Raw genomic sequence first — 21,446 nt, 5'->3', positions numbered from 1 at the left:
ATACAGACTCGCTTGAACTCGTCTATGCAGACTTGCTTCAACTCGTCTATACAGACACGCTTCAACTCGTCTATACAGACTCGCTTCAACTCGTCTATGCAGCCTCGCTTCAACTCGTCTATGCAGCCTCGCTTCAACTCGTCTATGCAGACTCGCTTCAACTCGTCTATACAGACTCGCTTTAACTCGTCTATACAGACTCGCTTGAACTCGTCTATACAACCTCGCATACAGAATATAAAAGACTCGCTTCAACTCGTCTATACAGACTCGCTTCAACCCGTCTATACAGAATATAAAAGACCCGCTACTACTCGTCTATACAGACTTGCTTCAACTCGTCTATACAGACTCGCTTCAACTCGTCTATACAGACACGCTTCAACTCGTCTATACAGACTCGCTTCAACTCGTCTATACAGACTCGCTTCAACTCGTCTATTCAACTCGTCTATACAGACTCGCTTCAACTCGTCTATACAGACTCGCTTCAACTCGTCTATACAGACTTGCTTCAACTCGTCTATACAGACTCGCTTTAACTCGTCTATACAGACTCGCTTTAACTCGTCTATACAGACTCGCTTTAACTCGTCTATACAGACTCGCTTGAACTCGTCTATACAACCTCGCATACAGAATATAAAAGACTCGCTTCAACTCGTCTATACAGAATCGCTTCAACTCGTCTATACAGAATCGCTTCAACTCGTCTATACAGACTCGCTTCAACTCGTCTATACAGACTCGCTTGAACTCGTCTATGCAGACTTGCTTCAACTCGTCTATACAGACACGCTTCAACTCGTCTATACAGACTCGCTTCAACTCGTCTATGCAGCCTCGCTTCAACTCGTCTATGCAGACTCGCTTCAACTCGTCTATACAGACTCGCTTTAACTCGTCTATACAGACTCGCTTGAACTCGTCTATACAACCTCGCATACAGAATATAAAAGACTCGCTTCAACTCGTCTATACAGACTCGCTTCAACCCGTCTATACAGAATATAAAAGACCCGCTACTACTCGTCTATACAGACTTGCTTCAACTCGTCTATACAGACTCGCTTCAACTCGTCTATACAGACACGCTTCAACTCGTCTATACAGACACGCTTCAACTCGTCTATACAGACTCGCTTCAACTCGTCTATTCAACTCGTCTATACAGACTCGCTTCAACTCGTCTATACAGACTCGCTTCAACTCGTCTATACAGACTTGCTTCAACTCGTCTATACAGACTCTCTTCAACTCGTCTATACAGACTCTCTTCAACTCGTCTATACAGACTCTCTTCAACTCGTCTATACAGACTCGCTACAACTCGTCTATACAGACTCGCTACAACTCGTCTATACAGACTCGCTACAACTCGTCTATACAGACTCGCTACAACTCGTCTATACAGACTCGCTACAACTCGTCTATACAGAATCGCTACAACTCGTCTATACAGACTCGCTACAACTCGTCTATACAGACTCGCTACAACTCGTCTATACAGACTCGCTACAACTCGTCTATACAGACTCGCTACAACTCGTCTATACAGACTCGCTACAACTCGTCTATACAGACTCGCTACAACTCGTCTATACAGACTCGCTACAACTCGTCTATACAGACTCGCTACAACTCGTCTATACAGACTCGCTACAACTCGTCTATACAGACTCGCTTGAACTCGTCTATACAGACTTGCTTCAACTCGTCTATACAGACTCGCTTCAACTCGTCTATACAGACTTGCTTCAACTCGTCTATACAGACTCGCTACAACTCGTCTATACAGACTCGCTTGAACTCGTCTATACAGACTTGCTTCAACTCGTCTATACAGACTCGCTTCAACTCGTCTATACAGACTTGCTTCAACTCGTCTATACAGACTCGCTTTAACTCGTCTATACAGACTCGCTTTAACTCGTCTATACAGACTCGCTTGAACTCGTCTATACAACCTCGCATACAGAATATAAAAGACTCGCTTCAACTCGTCTATACAGAATCGCTTCAACTCGTCTATACAGAATCGCTTCAACTCGTCTATACAGACTCGCTTCAACTCGTCTATACAGACTCGCTACAACTCGTCTATACAGACTCGCTACAACTCGTCTATACAGACTCGCTACAACTCGTCTATACAGACTCGCTACAACTCGTCTATACAGACTCGCTACAACTCGTCTATACAGACTCGCTACAACTCGTCTATACAGACTCGCTACAACTCGTCTATACAGACTCGCTACAACTCGTCTATACAGACTCGCTACAACTCGTCTATACAGACTCGCTACAACTCGTCTATACAGACTCGCTACAACTCGTCTATACAGACTCGCTACAACTCGTCTATACAGACTCGCTACAACTCGTCTATACAGACTCGCTTGAACTCGTCTATACAGACTTGCTTCAACTCGTCTATACAGACTCGCTTCAACTCGTCTATACAGACTTGCTTCAACTCGTCTATACAGACTCGCTACAACTCGTCTATACAGACTCGCTTGAACTCGTCTATACAGACTTGCTTCAACTCGTCTATACAGACTCGCTTCAACTCGTCTATACAGACTTGCTTCAACTCGTCTATACAGACTCGCTTTAACTCGTCTATACAGACTCGCTTTAACTCGTCTATACAGACTCGCTTGAACTCGTCTATACAACCTCGCATACAGAATATAAAAGACTCGCTTCAACTCGTCTATACAGAATCGCTTCAACTCGTCTATACAGAATCGCTTCAACTCGTCTATACAGACTCGCTTCAACTCGTCTATACAGACTCGCTTGAACTCGTCTATGCAGACTTGCTTCAACTCGTCTATACAGACACGCTTCAACTCGTCTATACAGACTCGCTTCAACTCGTCTATGCAGCCTCGCTTCAACTCGTCTATGCAGACTCGCTTCAACTCGTCTATACAGACTCGCTTTAACTCGTCTATACAGACTCGCTTGAACTCGTCTATACAACCTCGCATACAGAATATAAAAGACTCGCTTCAACTCGTCTATACAGACTCGCTTCAACCCGTCTATACAGAATATAAAAGACCCGCTACTACTCGTCTATACAGACTTGCTTCAACTCGTCTATACAGACTCGCTTCAACTCGTCTATACAGACACGCTTCAACTCGTCTATACAGACACGCTTCAACTCGTCTATACAGACTCGCTTCAACTCGTCTATTCAACTCGTCTATACAGACTCGCTTCAACTCGTCTATACAGACTCGCTTCAACTCGTCTATACAGACTCGCTTCAACTCGTCTATACAGACTTGCTTCAACTCGTCTATACAGACTCTCTTCAACTCGTCTATACAGACTCTCTTCAACTCGTCTATACAGACTCTCTTCAACTCGTCTATACAGACTCTCTTCAACTCGTCTATACAGACTCGCTACAACTCGTCTATACAGACTCGCTACAACTCGTCTATACAGACTCGCTACAACTCGTCTATACAGACTCGCTACAACTCGTCTATACAGACTCGCTACAACTCGTCTATACAGACTCGCTACAACTCGTCTATACAGACTCGCTACAACTCGTCTATACAGACTCGCTACAACTCGTCTATACAGACTCGCTACAACTCGTCTATACAGACTCGCTACAACTCGTCTATACAGACTCGCTACAACTCGTCTATACAGACTCGCTTGAACTCGTCTATACAGACTCGCTACAACTCGTCTATACAGACTCGCTACAACTCGTCTATACAGACTCGCTTGAACTCGTCTATACAGACTCGCTTGAACTCGTCTATACAGACTCGCTTGAACTCGTCTATACAGACTCGCTTCAACACGTCTATACAGACTCGTTTCAACTCGTCTATACAGACTCGATTCAACTCGTCGTCTATAAAGACTCGCTTCAACTCGTCTATACAGACTCGCTACAACTCGTCGTCCATAAAGACTCGCTTCAACTCGTCTATACAGACTCGCTTCAACTCGTCTATACAGACTCGCTTCAACTCGTCTATACAGATACAGACTCACTTGAACTCGTCTATACAGACTCGCTTGAACTCGTCTATACAGACTCACTTGAACTCGTCTATACAGACTCGCTTGAACTCGTCTATACAGACTCACTTGAACTCGTCTATACAGACTCGCTTCAACTCGTCTATACAGACTCGCTTCAACTCGTCTATACAGTCTCACTTCAACTCGTCTATACAGAGAATCGCTTCAACACGTCTATACAGACTCGCTTCAATACGTCTATACAGACTCGCTTCAACACGTCTATAAAGACTCGCTTCAACTCGCTGGATGATCCTTGGAAAGTCTCGTTAACTACCTTCTTTAGGTTGTCTGGGGGATATTAATGAGCCCTATGAAAATTATTCTTTAAAACTCCATAATAATTGCATTGATAGTTTGTCAAATATGTTACTGAAAAACTACATTTTAGCTTAGTCAAGCGCTTGAAATATTATTTTTAAAAATCCACAATTAATATCCTGACGATCCACAACAATTCTAGCTTTGGTGTCCCCCTTAAAAATATTTGCTATTTACGAAAATTATTGATTCATACTGACGGCATTTTTTTTAAAGATCAATTTTTGTTCAAAAAAACACAATTTATTTTAGAATAGCCGGTTTGGCAATGCGAGGACCCATTCCCAGTCACACATAAATAACATATTATTATCTCATATTTCTTGTCAAACAAAACAAGATAATACACAATAAACATTGATTATATATCCTCTATCAGCAATGCCTTTGTTTTTTTGATTTCATATCAAATGTTTAACACAAATACCCTGTCAATTTCGACATTAATGTGTCAAAGGTATGTGGCTACCCATATTCCCCAAACAATGTATTTATCTGCTAATATCTATAAATAATACCGCATTTGTCTCACATTTTTGTATAGTTTTAATGATGTTTCATTATTTACAACTATCAAACACAACACCCGCAACAAAAATAATTATTATGTTTATTTCTAAAAAATTCATTTTTTGCTTGAAGCTATTTTTGTGTTATTCTACTTTGTTTTCAGATAAGTCCGTGGTTTACAAAAACAAAATCCATAAATATTATTTGCATTTAATTATAGTTCTAATGTTCTAACACTTCACTCCAGCGTGATTTATTACAATTAAGGTTACTTGTTGGAGATTTTTAAGGATTTTTAAATGTTTGAACACAGACGTGACGATGTTGGGTATTTTTGGATTTTCAAGTAAATCATAGAATATTATGGTTTATAAAATTTCATTCTTCAAATATTACCAACCAAAACTTTAACATTTCACAATTTTGTTATACTTTAAATTTAGGAGCAGATATTCTAAATCCTTGCAGAGGTATCACTATTGCTCTATCGGGCAATTCGTTCAGAGGGCCAATAGCTGTTTTCACTACCAAAAATTCTCGTTCAAAGTTCTTCGTTCTCTGGGTGATCTCCGTTTCATTGGAGTTAAGTTCCCCACAAACCAAAAAATCACTGCCACGCCCCTGCTTTTTACTTTTCATCATTTTGTACCTTTTTGTTAATTCTTTATCAATAGAACACCAACAAACAGCTGAGAATAATTAAAAAATAAAAATATTTGTTTATCGACATGACCATAACCTTTTTTGTTGCTGCTGTATACTTTTTTTCGGTTTATTTAATTCATTCTTATTAAAACCGAATGGTCATTTTTATTTATAACAATTCTGTTTTATATGTAAAAAACCACTTGCAACAACAAATAATTAGTAATTATTGCTGCATGTCATATGCAAATATGTATTTGTTCCGTTCCTTTCACAGAAGGCGACTAGTAATTTGGTCATTTGGTGTTTTTGCTCTTAAACAATGAAGTCACGTGTCCCACCATGGTGTGGAAAAGTTTATTGCTTTAGAATTGATTATTAGATGGCGATTTCTTGCTGTAATAACTGCACCCCATTTGTGTTTTATTGTTTTGCTTGGTGATTTATTTGTTCATTCAGCGATTAATCGGAGCTTGTAACAAAGGTTATTGACAAACCTCTCTGGTGGTAAAAGTTATTACAATCAAATATTGTATGTATTTAAACAAAACAGTTAACAAGTGGTTTACCTTCAAGGGCAGAGAGTTTAACAAGTTATAAATGATTTAATTGGCGAAACAATTGGTCAGGTTTTAATAGCTGCAGTTGCAAATTTGGTCAATTGTGATGAGGTTCGAAATTTCAAAGGAACCAACGAATTTTCGTTTCCTTTGAAAATTCTTTATAGAACATTTTAAAAGATTATAGCCCTGAGGGCTCTTAAAAAATATTTCCTAAAAATCTACAATTATAACGTAGATGGTTTTGCATAATAATAATAATACAAACAAAACAAATGCATGTGTGAATGTATGAGTGAAAAAAGCAACCAACAAATGATGTTTTTTGTTTTTGTTCACGCACAGTGTACGTAAGGGAGAAAAACAAATGCAAAGACAACTCATTAGGATCGCTGAGTATACTGTCTTTGCCAAAAAGCGCAGCCCTGCTTTAAAATATTTTTAACAAAATACACAGTTATACCCTAAACCAGGTATCGGCACAAAATACAAACGCATTGTTTGCGGTCTCACGCATACGTCTCTCTCTCTCGCTCTCTCCACAAACAGCGGGTGCGTTAATGCATTGCTAAAATTAAAAATCATTGAATCAAGCGACAGCAGTACTTTCTTCATTTGCTTCTGAACGAAGACTGAATGGTGGTTGTTCTGTTGTTATTCTCATCAAGGGCACGTGTGCCCCTTATTGTCGGATGCTGCCCTAAACGACCTTTCTTTTCCTTCCTTCTTATATTGCCAGAATTCCACTTGGGAGGGGTTTTTAGAAATTGCTACCCATTATCGAGAAAAGTATGGAGAAAGAAATGTTGGCATTATAACAAAGACTACTGAAAACTTTATGAAGTAGTGGCCCAAATATTGGGACAACTCGTGGCCCATATTTCAGGAAGTATTGGCTTTCCCTAACAAAAAAACTCAACACGATTCAAAAAGTGGCATTAAACTGGATTCAAGCGAAAAGTGTTGAACTTTTGAGCAGGAGGTATCTTAAGAAATGGACCGACATTGACAATCTTGAAACTGAAAGTAACTTTACGAGTCATTCCTTTCGACAGTTATAGTGCTAACCAGCCATTTAAGTTGGTCACCGTAAGATTTTTAAAGCATTATTTCAGGAAGCATGGACTTGCCATGAAAAATATTATAACGTATTGATCAGAATCACTAGAAGTACCTTCGATAAAAATTCCAAAACAATTTTCGAACAGCTCTTAAACTGCACTTAAGTGAATATTTTGAACTTCTGTAAGGGAGGTACCGAAAAAAGTTGTGCGATATAGACCTACCTGGAATATAATGCACGTTTGGAAGCAATCTTACGATGTGCAATGTTTCGGGCAAATCGGATACTCAATTCGTAAGTTACCGAGCTCATGAGTGATTTCAGTTTAACAGCTTTCCGGCCATTATTTCGGAAAGTATCAACTTGGCCCTGAAAAAATATAAATAGGCCCGAGGACCCCATCGCCTGATCCGTTTGTGAGTTATAGTGAGCACCAGCCAGCTACACATAGGGCTAAATGTACTCAAAATTTTCTGATCGGCAACTTGATTACTATTATCAATGCTGAGGGGCAGTTTTAAGTCTCAACAGTCTTCACTACTGATCCTTGCCTGACTGCAGTAACTGGACCACCCTATCCATTTTCAGACTTCGGAAACGATTAGGATGGCTTTTGATAGGTTGATAACTTTTCTTAGACACCGACTCCTTGCTCATTCGGTTTGCATTCGCATTATCATCCATCCTTTTCGGCTGGAAGATATACTTTTTGTTCGTTGTGTCATTCTCGGGACATTTGACTAAAATGACTTTCGCACCTCTTTGGATCAATCAACATGACGTCAAACGTGTTTAAAGTCCGTTGTTCACTCACAATTTACTTCTTCTAGCCACTATTCCTTTGCTCTGGCGTTATTACGGTAGGTTCGACGCCTCATGACACCCATTTACTATTTCCGCCGTCTTTGCTGGAAAACTTGGTCTTACTTTGGGTATTCGAACAGCAGGTATGTAGCGAAGGAACATCAGAAACAGGGGGCAACAATTCAGTTGTTCTAGTCACTGTTGACTTCCATTATCAGATCCTTGACTCTAGAATCACGGTCATTTGCTAGTTCCGTCGATTCTGCTTTGAAATTTGATTTTACCTCGAGTATTCGGATTTATGGAAAATTTATTCTACTGTCCGAACATCAGAACGCTGGGCAGTTATCGGAAATTTGGTCAATTCGTGGGGTCGAGTGGTTATGAAGTCGGTGATAAAAGGGAGGTTATTTTGCACAAGACAAAAGGACGAGAGACGTCATTTGTCAGACCAGGTGGCATGATGGATAAATCTAGCAAACTGTGACTCTCTCCACATAACTCAGGTGGGGTGTTCTCATTCGCCGGGCAATACGAAGAACTACCTCTCGGCTCTGTCGAGAACATACCAATCTAAGTAAAATACGAAGCGGTTCTTGACTTCCAATAGTGGGCTAAAATAAGGCCTATAACATGGAGCACACCTATTAATCGGTGCGATGTATAAGTTAACAACATCCCCATTTGGGGAGACTGCGGCTGATGCAAGAGGAATCTTAGTCCACCACCTCAACATCTGTTGTGATCTTTTCTCAGAACATCGTAACCATCACAACGCTGTATGCTGCAGTTGTTGTTGATTACTACAGCTATTAATGGTCGAGAAATTTATGTTAAGCACCTCTAGCCCATACATTCGAAATATGTATCGAACAGACCGGTCCAAAAGTATGACAATCAAACTTCTAGTGCGATCTTTCTAAGGGTTGACCATAGTTACGGATGTGACAGTAATTCTAGTTCTTACTTTACATGTTATCGATGTGCTTTTGTTTCCATTTGTTTTGACATAATTATGCAATTATAGCTTAGTTTGCTATTTATTATATTTGTTTTGCTATTGTTTTTCATGTTTATTTTGATTGTTCAATTACGTCATCGCTGTATATTGTGTTTGTATCCTGTATATTTGTATGTTGTTGTTGGCCTAATGCTAGTGTGCATCTGTGTGTTCGTTGCTTAGTTGGTTTCTGGAAGTTGCCAGATTCCCTAGAAACTTCAACAAATACCAGGATATAAATACCAGGAGATTAGGAAACAGCGAGTTAGTTGTGTTTTAGACGTCAAACTGAACAGTCAGTTAAAGAAAAGCCGTATGCTTAATAGAGAAGGAAAGCTGAGTGCTTTGTACTTAAAGTCGGTTGCGAAAAAGTGTAATAAAGTAAATAAAGTATTGTAGAAATGTAATCTAAAACGAAACCTGTTTTATTTGATACGAATCGTATCGGGGAATAAAACTACGTCTACTCTGAAATTAGTTAAACCTAATTCCGTAACAATATGTATATTATGTATATTGTACATATGTACATATTATGTATATTCAGTTGGGAACCGCTGACCGAAACACGTGATATCGTCATCGATGATAGTAGTGGTTACCAACATCTTCGAAGAATGCACTTTTCACTAAAATTACCTCCTTTTTGTTACCAGATATCTTTGATAACACCCAGCAGTTTGTTGATTCACTTTCTTCACGTTTTCGGTCTTCATTCTGAATCATGTACAACTGTTTATTTGCGGATTATCGTCTTTCTCTTACCACAAGTTTCTAGAGACTCCATTAGGAGCAGTAAATATTTTCATGGCTACCATAGGAATAGAAATCCTCACTATCTGGTATGCGGTAGAGCATATGTGTCACATGGTGGTGCAGTGGATGTATACCAGTCGATGAAACCGAGGGTTCCCAGTTCAAATCAGTTTTTTTTCTTTTTGTGCAAACTATGTATATAGAGGGCAGTGAAAGTGTTCCACTATAAAACCGAGAGTTCCCAGTACAAAACCCAGCAGCACCCATTTTTTATTTTGATTGTCAAAGAGAATTGCAGAGAAGTTTATCAAGTTTTTGCTGAGTAATTCGGCATTCCACATTCTTTTCCACGATAGCAGAACGAAACTAATGATCCTATTGAAGGTATGTTGACTGAGGCCTCTAAGGGACCCAAGTAAGGATTTTGCCTCTGTTTGCATGAATTGGGCAATATTTTGTCGTTGCGCAGATACATTTTTGGAACGAGGGCTAGTTCTGAGAATTTGTTTACCTTTATTTGGCAACGGCTTTGATGAGCCTTCAAAGGTCTTCTTCAAGACTTAACATTGCTTATCATATTTTTAAGTTATTTCACATGCAGCAATTCACAGTCTGTTGGAGAAGGATGTGGGGCTAATGAAAGCACTCTCAAAAGCCTCTCTTATAGGCAATCTAAAAATGGCCGCAACGAAAATTTTGTAATTTAATTTGAAGCATTGTTCATGTTGTCCATTTTTTCCAAAGTTCAAAACATGTCACTACCATGTCTTGAGTTTTCATGAAATGTTACAAATATTTCCAAAATATTGTATTGTATATCATGGTTTTTGATCAAACGTGTCTTTGTTCCAAAAAAACAAAAATATGTACATCCAACTGTTTTTCCACCTTGACAAATGTTACAACAGACAGGCATTTTCAAAGTTAACCACTAAGACAGAATTAAAAAAAAAACAAATAAGACAATCTCCATTTAAAGTTTTGGTGTAAAAAACAATTTTTATTGCTTTTGTTTTTATTACCAAAAATAAAAACAAAAAAATAGCAGACCCGAGAAAACCAAAATATCATGAATAAATGTCTATGTCAATAGGATGTATTTTAGCAAGCAAGCTCTTTAAAAAATTTTCCCCCAATTGAAACTAAATGACCAATCTCCCCCTTCTCCCTTTTCCCCTACAACATTGGAATTCTTAAAAGTCATTTAATTTTGTTGCAGTTCTAGTATGGTAACTAAAAATACTATGGCACTGCCGCCAGACTCGATACTACGTTCATGGTCAAAGTAAATAAGACAATTGATCTCATTTTAAGTGTTTTTCTGCATTGAGTGGCCCCAGTGGCTACTAGTGATGACCTCCCCTCTCCCCGTTTAACAGATATTGAACTGTATTACTCTTTGATGCATGCTGTGGCATGCATGCTGCAGCAGTGTCAAATATTTACTTTAACACCATAAATCTTTTGTTTAGTATTGTCTGTTTGGCCCCAAACGGCAACAGCCATACTGCAAACCATCAACTTAGAAGTCCATGGCATAACAATGCCATGACATGGCCGGTAAGCAAACCCTAACTCCTTAAAACAAAAACAAAGTTGAATTCTTATGATATACATATTTAATTTGAACTATAAAATCTAAAGTTTTAGTTCGTTTTTCTTGTTTTAAATACATAACAATAAAAAAACGACATAAATATGCACAGACGGCAAAGTGTCAAGCAACATAAAACTACTAAAGATTTTTTTGTTAATATTAATTTGACACTAAAATATGTATTTGCAAGAATGAAATAAAAACCTAATCTTATTGATATCTTAAATCGACACGAATCTGGTCGGAAAGGTCAAAGCTGGTTAATAAAAACAGTTAAAGCAATTAACATTTTGTTCCTTTTTTCTTCCAAACAAAAATGTGAGATAAAGATTGAACTTGGATAGGCTGGGAGACTGAAAAGTTTGTGGATGAAAGTGGATTTTAAAATACTTTAGTTTCCTAATCTAATTTTCCTTTAATACAAATTTTCTTGACCTCATCCCACCCTTTGAACATTCGATTTTAAAATTACTTCTTTACCTTAACCTTCCCCAGACATTCCCAATGATTTTTTTGAGTATTTTTTATTAATTTTTTCTGTTTACCGACAACAACTTCCTTGACCTCCTCATCCCACACATTTGACACAGCTGCTGCATTGGCCACTAAATACCACTTAAGGTGGAATTCACGGCCCACATAATCACGTTATGCATGCAGCCAACAGCCTTATTAAAGTGTTGGACATTTGTTTCAACAACAACAAAAAAATTCTTTGGATTATTGTAATTATTTGCATTTCTAATATATAGTTTTTTTCTAACAAAAGACGAAAACTTGTTCTCCAGTTATAAAGACCTAGTGTCAGATCTCGAAAAAAGTCGAAAAAAAACGAGAATACCAAATTCCAAAATGCACTTGTTAACCCCATGCTAATGTTGGCGGTCAACATCAACACCACAGCACAGCATTGACGTTAACATCGATCTTGTTTTTGTTTTGTAGTTCGAACCGTATTCAAGGTTATCAAAACAAATATTTCAAATCTATCTGTCCACATGGTGGTCGAAAATAACAACAACAAAATACTACACACAAAAAGCTCACTCAGTCCCAAACACATAAAACTAAACCGAAAAAACTAACACTTTAGAAATCAAGCGATCTTGTTCTTTGAAAATAACAATTCAAGAAAAAAAATATATAAAAAATTAGAAAAAAAAACAATTTTATGGTAAAAATTATAACGCGTTTGCAAACTGCCAAAAACATGTGCGAGCGAAAGAGAGAGAAAAATAAACAACACAAGTGTCAACACATTTGACGGTCAAATGCAACATTTTGAACTTTGCATTAATTTATGGTCCAAAGACAAAAACAACAATAACGACTACAAGAACTTAAACTACAACTTCAACTAAGGCAACAAGTGGGACAATAAAGAATTATTAATTTCTATAAATCTAAATGTGGTGAAATGAAGTCAATGTAGATTTATAATATGCAGGTCGGAGGTTAAGAGAAAACAACTCTTTCTGATAAATGTTTATATTTTCAGAATGGTTGGAAGAACAGTTGTAGCGATACGTCCTTAGACGCAAATCTATACAAAACAGGAAAAAATCAGTCGGATTTGCTGACAGCTAAATGCCCTCAGCCTATGGCGGTACAAAAAACAATAACAGGAGTGGTGGACCTAAATATACTATATGTTCTCACAAACATCCCACAAAGGACAATGTAGACTTCTCTCATATCTACGAGTGCACACCTATTCATATTACCTCAATGATATGGGACCTACTTTTTATAACCGCGTCCGAACTGCACCCTTGTATCAAAGATTAACATGACAAAAAAACTCAGGAAATGTCGCCATAATTGCACTGAGAGGTACATATTTGTGACACCATTGAAAATGTGATGTTTTCAGACCTGGGAAACGAACTCGGGCATTCAACATGCAAGGCGGGAACAGATCCCTGATTAAAAAAATGCATTTTCGTAGGTGGCAAAAGAAGTTTTGGAAAGTTTCATTCCCTTTTATATTGCCAGAATACCACTTGGGTGGTGTTTTTGGAACATTCTAGAAAAGTATGGAGAGTAAAAAGACCCTAGGACTACTAAAAACTTTGGTAGGAGAGGTGTATAAATTGTCTAATTTTGGGAGTCATTCCTTTCGATGGTTATCTTGCTCAAGAGTCACTTTAGTTGGAAATGTTAGATTTTTTTGAGTTTTTGGGCCATTGTAAACTGCACTTAAGAAAAAATGATGAACTTTTGTGAGGGTGGTACCAGGAGGAATTGTCAATCTTCGAAATTGATTTAACTTGAAGGAAATTTTACGATGTCAAAAGGTTGGATTTTTGTCAGCCACTACTGCCATATTAGTGGGTCACCGTAGCATTTTTTAGAGATTTTGTAACCTTATGTCAGGTGGCATGGACTTTCCCACATAACTACTTTCGATGAACATTCTCAAACGAAAGTTCAAATGAATGCCCATCTTCGAAGTTTGAGAGAAATATTGTGATATGCAAAGTTTGGATCATTGTCAGTCACTCCTTTCAATGGTTAACGTACCAGACATTTTATTTAGTCACCGCAGGATTTTTTAGAGTTTGTGGAACATTATGTCAGGTAGTATGAGGAAACAGGCCACAATTTGCTTCGAAGTTTTTCTTCCACGAACGATTTCTTTGAATTTGGATCGTCTTCAAAGAGCCACACGGCCGATTGCTGTTTTGCTACGTGGTCATACGCATATATCCTTCCTTGATTCGTCCCCTTTGACTAGCTACTACCTTGGTCTGTGTACCAGTTCTGTGCAAGTTCTACGATTCTGAACATTGCTCGCTCATCTTTCCTCAAGCAGCTTTAGCGACAATCGTTGACGGAACAGCCGCAATAGCTAAGACTCTGGTCTGTGTGTCAGGCCTCTGCAAGTTCAAAGCTCTTAAATCTTTATTAGGGATACGTAAAATCGATTTCGGTTAATCGATTATTAACCGTAAAATTGCCAAAAGTCGCAGTCGACTATTGATTGTGCGAAAACCGGATAATCGCTTATTCTTAGTCGACTTTCGGAAGACGGAGTCAACTATTATTCGCAGTCAACCATTAGTCGTAGTCAACAATTTCTTTGGATTTGGATTGTCTTCAAAGACCCACACTGCCGATTGCTGTTTTGCTACGTGCTCATACGCATATACCCTTCCTTGAGTCATCCCCTTTGACTAGCTACTACCTTGGGCTGTGTACCAGTTCTGTGCAAGTTCTACGATTCTGAACATTGCTCGCCCATCTTTCCTACAGCAGCGTTAGCAATAATCGCTGACGGAACAGTAGCAATAGCTAAGACTTTGGTCTGTGTGTCAAGTCTCTGCGAGTGCAAAGCTCCTAAATCTTTATTAGGGATACGTAAAATCGATTTCGGTTAATCGATTATTAACCGTAAAATTGCCAAAAGTCGCAGTCGACTATTGATTGTGCGAAAACCGGATAATCGCTTATTCTTAGTCGACTTTCGGAAGACGGAGTCAACTATTATTCGCAGTCAACCATTAGTCGTAGTTGACTATTGGGTGTGCTAAAACAGCGTAATCGAAGGAACGTTTGTTTCTTTCATATAACCATCACGGATCGCATCAACGGAAATGGTCGATTATATTCGATTATAATCAGTTTTCGGCGGTTAACGAGTAATCGAAAGTCGACTTTTTGGACACTCTCAAATAATAGACTAACCGAAAGTCAAGTTTTAAGTTTTTCACGAAAACCGAATAATCAAAAAACCGATTATCCCTCCGGATGCTTTGGTGATAATCGCGAACGGAACAGTCTATGTACTAGTTGTTTGAAGACGCAGGCGGCAAGACCTTGTGTACCTAGTTCGTCTCCATCTGTCCCTTTGGCTTTGAAACGGGATGTACCTTGATAGGTTCCGGCCAATTAAATGTCGTTGTGGCCGATGGAGCCAAGTAGTCCGACCCTGCCGCAGACACCCCTGGTGGCGCAAAAGATTCGATCAGTTTAAAGACACCGGATTTTTGCTCTTATCTGGAAATGGTGTAATCAGACTAGTCTTTGAATTGTAGAGCACACCCAGACCAGCGATCGGAACCCGTTGGATTATGAGGAAAAGCTTCTCACATGAGGACATTTCCTTTCTAAACGCCTCATGCATAACAGTTTTAGGCGAATCACTCAGAACTACGCTTGCGAAACATAGTCTTGGGACCTGTCAACAAATTTGTTGCAGTAATGCACTACCCTTCTGTAGGCGTGCTTATCCTTCCTTTTAATCAAATGTTCTTGCACTGTTCTCCCACCAGCAGTTTGAATGTTAGTCGCTGTTGGAGCAGTCACACCACACACACAACCTATTTGTCTCCGTCCGCTCTGTCGTTGGGGATGTCGGTGAGATTAAATTGCCCGATCCTGCCGCAGACACCACTGGTGTCTGCAAGGGACTCAAGCAGCTTAAAACTATCGGATTTTTGCTCTTATCTAGAACACGTTGTAGTTAGTGCAGTCGTTGTGGCTGGTGACCACATCCGGCATCGGATTTCATTCCATTAAGAGGAAACGCTTCGCCACGTGAGGATATTTCCTTTGAAAGTTTCACCCGAAACTCCCGGAACTTCGATTGCGAAACATCGCCTAGGGACCTGTCAACAAATTTGTTGCAGAAATGCAATGGGCTTCTCAGAGATGGTCCGTCAAAGAATTTGTGTTTTTGGCAGTCGAAAAAGGTGATGATCTTCTCATGTCAAAGTTGAGAAAAATAAGCTTTTATATAAAAAATAATATTAGCCACTGGTGTCCGCAAGGGACCCGAGCAACTTAAAACTATGGGATTTTTGCTTTTATATAGAATCCGTTGTAGTTAGTGCAGTCTTTGGGCTGGTGACACATCCGGACCATCCATCGGATTTCATTCCATTGAGAGGAAACACTTCGTCACGTGAGGATATTTCCTTTGAAATGCCTCTCGCATCGATTTTTTAGCCGAATTTCCCGGAATTTCGATTGCGAAATATCTCCTAGGGATCTGTCAACAAATTTGTTGCAGAAATGCAATGGGCTTATCGGGCCATCTCAGAAACTTACAAAGTATTTGTGTTTTTTACAGTCGCAAAAGGGTGATGATATTCTCATGTCAAAGTAGAGAAAAATAAGCTTTTATATAAAAAAATAAGTTTTTTTATAATTAGATAACATTTCTTCCCCTTGTGTCATATTGCCTAGACCGATTTGCAGCCCATTTGGACGCCTTTCATATGAGGTCGATCGTCCCTCAACTCACGATTGACGAGTAAGAGTCCGAGCTACAATAGTTTTATGACAAACCGAACGTCGCACCTAATGAAGGGGTGATAAGAAAAATTTTAAAAGGTTTATGCCATTTCTTTTACTTTTTTATACCTTTTATACAAGTATATTACGTTTTCAACGTTTACAAGTTTTTGACAGTAGAAAACGTATAAAATTAACATATTTTCCTTTGTCGTACCACTTTTAGTGGGTGGGGATGTGGGGGAGTGATCCATCTTTCCCTGCAATGCCTCCTGCGTGGGAAGGATGGTCTATCCGCTACTAACGATATTTTATCCCCTAAGGGAGTTGCCTTGGTACTTCCTAGATCAACTCAGGAAGATGCCTCTTTGTTCTATTAAGATGGGATATCCGTGGTCGTCTGACAAAGGGATGTCTTCCCAGTTGTTCACGGGCTCAGAACGAGAATAGCACTCTCATCCTCGATATCATGTAGCAATTTCCTGCTTTGCGTGTGAATTAGGGTGATGATTGTTTTTACAACCTCATATCCCTTTATCATATTTTGATGAGTTTTTATTTAAGATTAGATACAATTTTTCTTATAAGGTGATTCGAAAAAAAAACTCACGCACAAATTGATTAAAAAATAAAACGATAATCTCAAAGCGGTTTAGACGAAAGGTTTTTTCCACATTTAAATTGAATAAATAGAATATCACTACCTGAATAATTTCATGTAGAATACATTTTTTGTTGCCCTCCATTCGTATGTAGAAAATGAAATGCAAAGATCGTCAAATAAAAAATATCAAAAATTGCACAAAAATCTTATTTTTGTTCTACTGAAAATTTGGACATTTATAGTTTTTAATGAAAACCATGGATATTTCATTCCAAGGCCTCTGTTGTAGCATTCAGAAAAACACAAATAAAAAGTTATTGTAAACGAACTTTGCCAAACATGTTCTTTCCCAGACTATTTTAACTTTTACTAATCATACTATCAATAAATTTGCAATCCAATTGTTGATATGTGGGACCACTTTTTCATCACCACTCCATTTCACATTCTAATAAAGAATTAAAGAAATTAGTTTTTCTTCAGCTTAATAACATATTTATCGATTTTTATGAGACAAAAATCTTAAAACTCCCATTCAACATTAATTTATATACATAGCTTTGTTCGTGTGTTCACATGCCCCCGCCATCTTGATGACTTGATGTTGCCATTTATTGACATAACATATCATAAATTGTCAATTAAATGGTAGCCATGGCGTTCTTGTCTTTTTATTGTTTTTTTTTATACATAAATACCTGAACATGTTGAATTTGATATGTGTTGACATTTCAATATCACAAAACCAGGTTTTGGATTAAATAAGCTAATTTTTTCAAAACATAATATTTATGATCCAAGTTTAAGACTATTTCGCATAAATGACTTTCTAATAAAAGAAAATAATAGAATAAGAAATGATGGAATAATGGATTCCCTCTAGGTTAAGATGAATCCTTCTGCTATTTGGAAAATAATTGCAATCTTCTGTCTATGAAGATAATATTCTGGTCCACCATAAATACCACAGTTGGTCTTCCGACACTACTTTCTGGATTCTAAAAGTACTACATATTTTATGTCCATAACTTCCTCACGGTAAACTATGAATCAGCCATTCTTACTTTTACATTTATGAATCAGCCTCTTTTCAACTTAAATTCAGATCAACTGTAGATTTTAAATTATAGCACCATTATTCTTAAACTTTATTTCCCTCTATAGTATTCTCACCTAAATAAAATTTTCTATTTCTGTTTCCATTACAGCATTCACATTCCAGCGATAATATTGGTGAAGTCTATCAAGATGAAGAAAATATGGCTGCTATTTTAATGAGACGTCATGAGATCACCGGCGATTTAGTAATGGTAAGTTTAAAACAAAAACAGCTCAAAAACATACATACTTATATGACAAGTCATTGTTACTATATACATAGTTGTGAGAGAAAAAAGTCTATATGAACATAATTATAGAAAAAAATGTTTTAAGAAAATTACTTAACACAATGAAGAAAAAAACAATGGCATAAAATGTGAATTCATTTCATGAATTTTTGAGTTAAGAAATGAAGTCATATAGAGGTGACCTTGAAAGGCTAGCTACAATTACTTTGAAATCAACCAACATTAACAAAACATGGCAACAATCTGAATAAGCAAGAAACTGGCGTGAGAGTTTGGGAAAATCAGACAAAGACAATTCTTTGTTTTTTTTTTTAAACAAACAAAAAATTTGATAGAAATTTTTTTTTATCAAAGGGTTAAGAAGTTTTTCCCTAATATCTGCTTAATGGAAGTTAAACAAGGAAAAAAGGAATCTGTTGGCTTTGTCGCCAGAGAAAATTTTGAACCTTATGTAGGACTTATCAGAAGGAGTTGTCCGATATATACCATATTAGAACTTGATTTAAATTTAGGAGAAATATTACGTGAAATATTACGTGAAGTCTCCCTTGACCCTTCGGGGATGTTGTGGGAACATATGTATGTATGTATGTATTACGTGTGCAAAGCTTGGCCAATGTTAATCACACCTTCCTGACAATAACAATCGTTTCCACCAACCATTTGAATTAGTCACAGTTGGATTATTTAGGGCTTTTGTACAGGGCCACAAGGAGTACCCTCAACATAAATTTCAAACTATCTACAAACAGCGCTTAAACTGTACCTATGCGGAAATTCGGAACATTTGTGAGGGAGATAACTGAAGGTGTCTTCGCTGCACACCTTACGTTTGAAAGAAATTTTACAATGTGCAAATCGGATACTCAATTCGTAAGTTATCGTGATCACTAGTCAATTTAATTTTTAGGGTTTTTGAGCTCTTGTCCCACAATCTCAAGAAGTTGGACTCACACCCGAAAAAAAATTATCGTCGTAACAGTGGGAGCGCAGACTACCTGCTGCAAAAATGTTAAAATTGTCCGAATCATGGCCTCAAAGAGCACTTTGCGCTAAATATTGAAATTTTGTGTAGGAGGTATCCGTAGGAGTGGACCGATGTAATCTATTATTAAACGTGATCGATGCCTGGAAGAAATATTACGATTTGCAAAGTTTGGACGAAATCCGTTACTTCCTTCGAGAGTTATCGTGTGATCATTTGTGGAGGAGGTAGCCGAATGTACGGATCGATGTGGTCCATCGTCAAACTTTATCAAAGTTTGGACATCATATTATGAATTTCGGAACAGATCAGTTGATTCCTTCGAGAGCTATAGTTTCGACAAATCAGCCAGACGGAGAGAAGGACAGGGCTAAAGATTTTGTACAAATATGCTTGAGATCAAAAACTATTATTTTGCTCAGGCACATGTTTGATCGTATCATTTGATTATAGAATCCATCGAAAGGCTATTGAAGACGAAATAATCCCTTAACAATAGGGGTCTTTGAATGACCTTCCACCTAAAGGCCATCTGTTGAAAATACAATCCCTTCAAATGTCTTCCATTGGCGATAGAAGCTCTCTAAAGACGTGATAGAAGCCCATTAAAGGTCTTCTATTCAACTATGGAAGTCCGTCTCTATTCAATTGATAATAGAAGCCGCTTAAAGGGGTTATATTTACGGTAGAAGCCATTGAAAGTTTTCTATTTATGACAGAAGTCCTTAAAAGGCCTTCTATTGTCATTAGAAGCCGTTAAGGGGCCTTTTATTGACGATATAAACCCTTCTATTAACTATTGAAGCCCCTTCAAAGGTCTTCTACTGAGAATGTAAGGAGCCCTTCAAAGGCCTTCTACTGACAATAGAAGACCGTTTAAGGGATTCTCTTTTCAACAGGAGGCCTTTAAGGACCCTTCAATAGAAGCCCATTAAAGCCCTTCTATTGAAAATAGAAACCCTTCAAAACTCCTTCTATTTAAAAATAAGCTATTCAAAGGCTTTCTATTGAAAAAGAAACCCTTCAAAATCCCTCTATGGAAAAAAGAAGCCCTTCAAATGCCTTATATTGAAGGCGATGCAAGAGTTACATTCCATTACCCACATTAATACATATTTCTACTCCCCAACAAGAGCTCCCAATATTATTATCATTTGTAAGATTAACTATTTTAAATCTCTCTTTTATTATAATAATTCTCACTCTCTCAATCTTATTAAACAATACTCTCTCTCTCTCTTACCACCCATTAACTCCCACTTTTAATTGATACTTTTATTACTGAAAAATATTAAATTATCCTCTTAAATATTAAGTCAATCTCTTTATGTCTAACTCCTTTGTCTTCCTTTATAAGTTTATGTATTTAGAAAAAGGAGTGGAGTTGTGTTCTAGATCTAAATAAGTATACATCATTTTTAATTTCATCCGTAATTGTTAAACAATATGAATTAATAAAAAATAAATAAAATGAAATAATATGGAGAATTGAAGTGTGTTTAATTGAAAAATTAAAATAAATGTTTTATCATCAAGTGTAAAACATAACTCAAGGCATTCTTTTGTAAAAAGGTTTCTATTGACGATAGAAGTCCTTAAATTGCCTTAAAGAAGCTATTAAGGCCTTCTGTTGAAAATAGAATCACTTCAAAGGCCTTCTATTTTCAATAGAAGCCCTTAAAGGACCTTCTATTGACAATACAAGCCCCTTCACATGGCCTCTTCTGACAATAGAAGGCATTTGAAGTGATTATATTTTCAACAGAAGGCCTTTATGAGCTTCTTTAAGGGCCCTTCAATACGCCTTAAAGCCTTCAATTGGAAATAGAAGCAATCCACAGGCCTTCTATTGGAAAAAGATGCCCTTCAAAGACCTTCTATTGAAACAAGAGGCGCTTCAAAGGCCCTCTATTGTAAACAAAGTTTCTGTTGATGTTAAAAGT

General features: G+C 37.7%; 1 protein-coding gene across 4 annotated transcripts in view; it reads left to right on the top strand.

The window, feature by feature from the left end:
- Positions 1 to 21,446, top strand: part of sona (sol narae metalloprotease) — a 265,415-nt gene that overhangs the window by 106,402 nt on the left and 137,567 nt on the right. For all 4 annotated transcript variants that reach the window (XM_073955851.1, XM_073955848.1, XM_073955846.1 and 1 more), the window contains one exon: positions 18,378 to 18,479. In XM_073955851.1, coding sequence (XP_073811952.1) covers positions 18,378 to 18,479 — 102 coding nt within the window. The remainder of the gene's footprint in view (positions 1 to 18,377; positions 18,480 to 21,446) is intronic.

The sequence above is a fragment of the Musca autumnalis genome, unplaced genomic scaffold (genome assembly GCF_047663935.1).
Source record: "Musca autumnalis isolate F117 unplaced genomic scaffold, ASM4766393v1 scaffold_5, whole genome shotgun sequence".
NCBI lineage: Eukaryota > Metazoa > Arthropoda > Insecta > Diptera > Muscidae > Musca > Musca autumnalis.
Note: the sequence above shows the minus strand (reverse complement) of the source record. Positions and strands in the feature narration are given on the sequence as shown.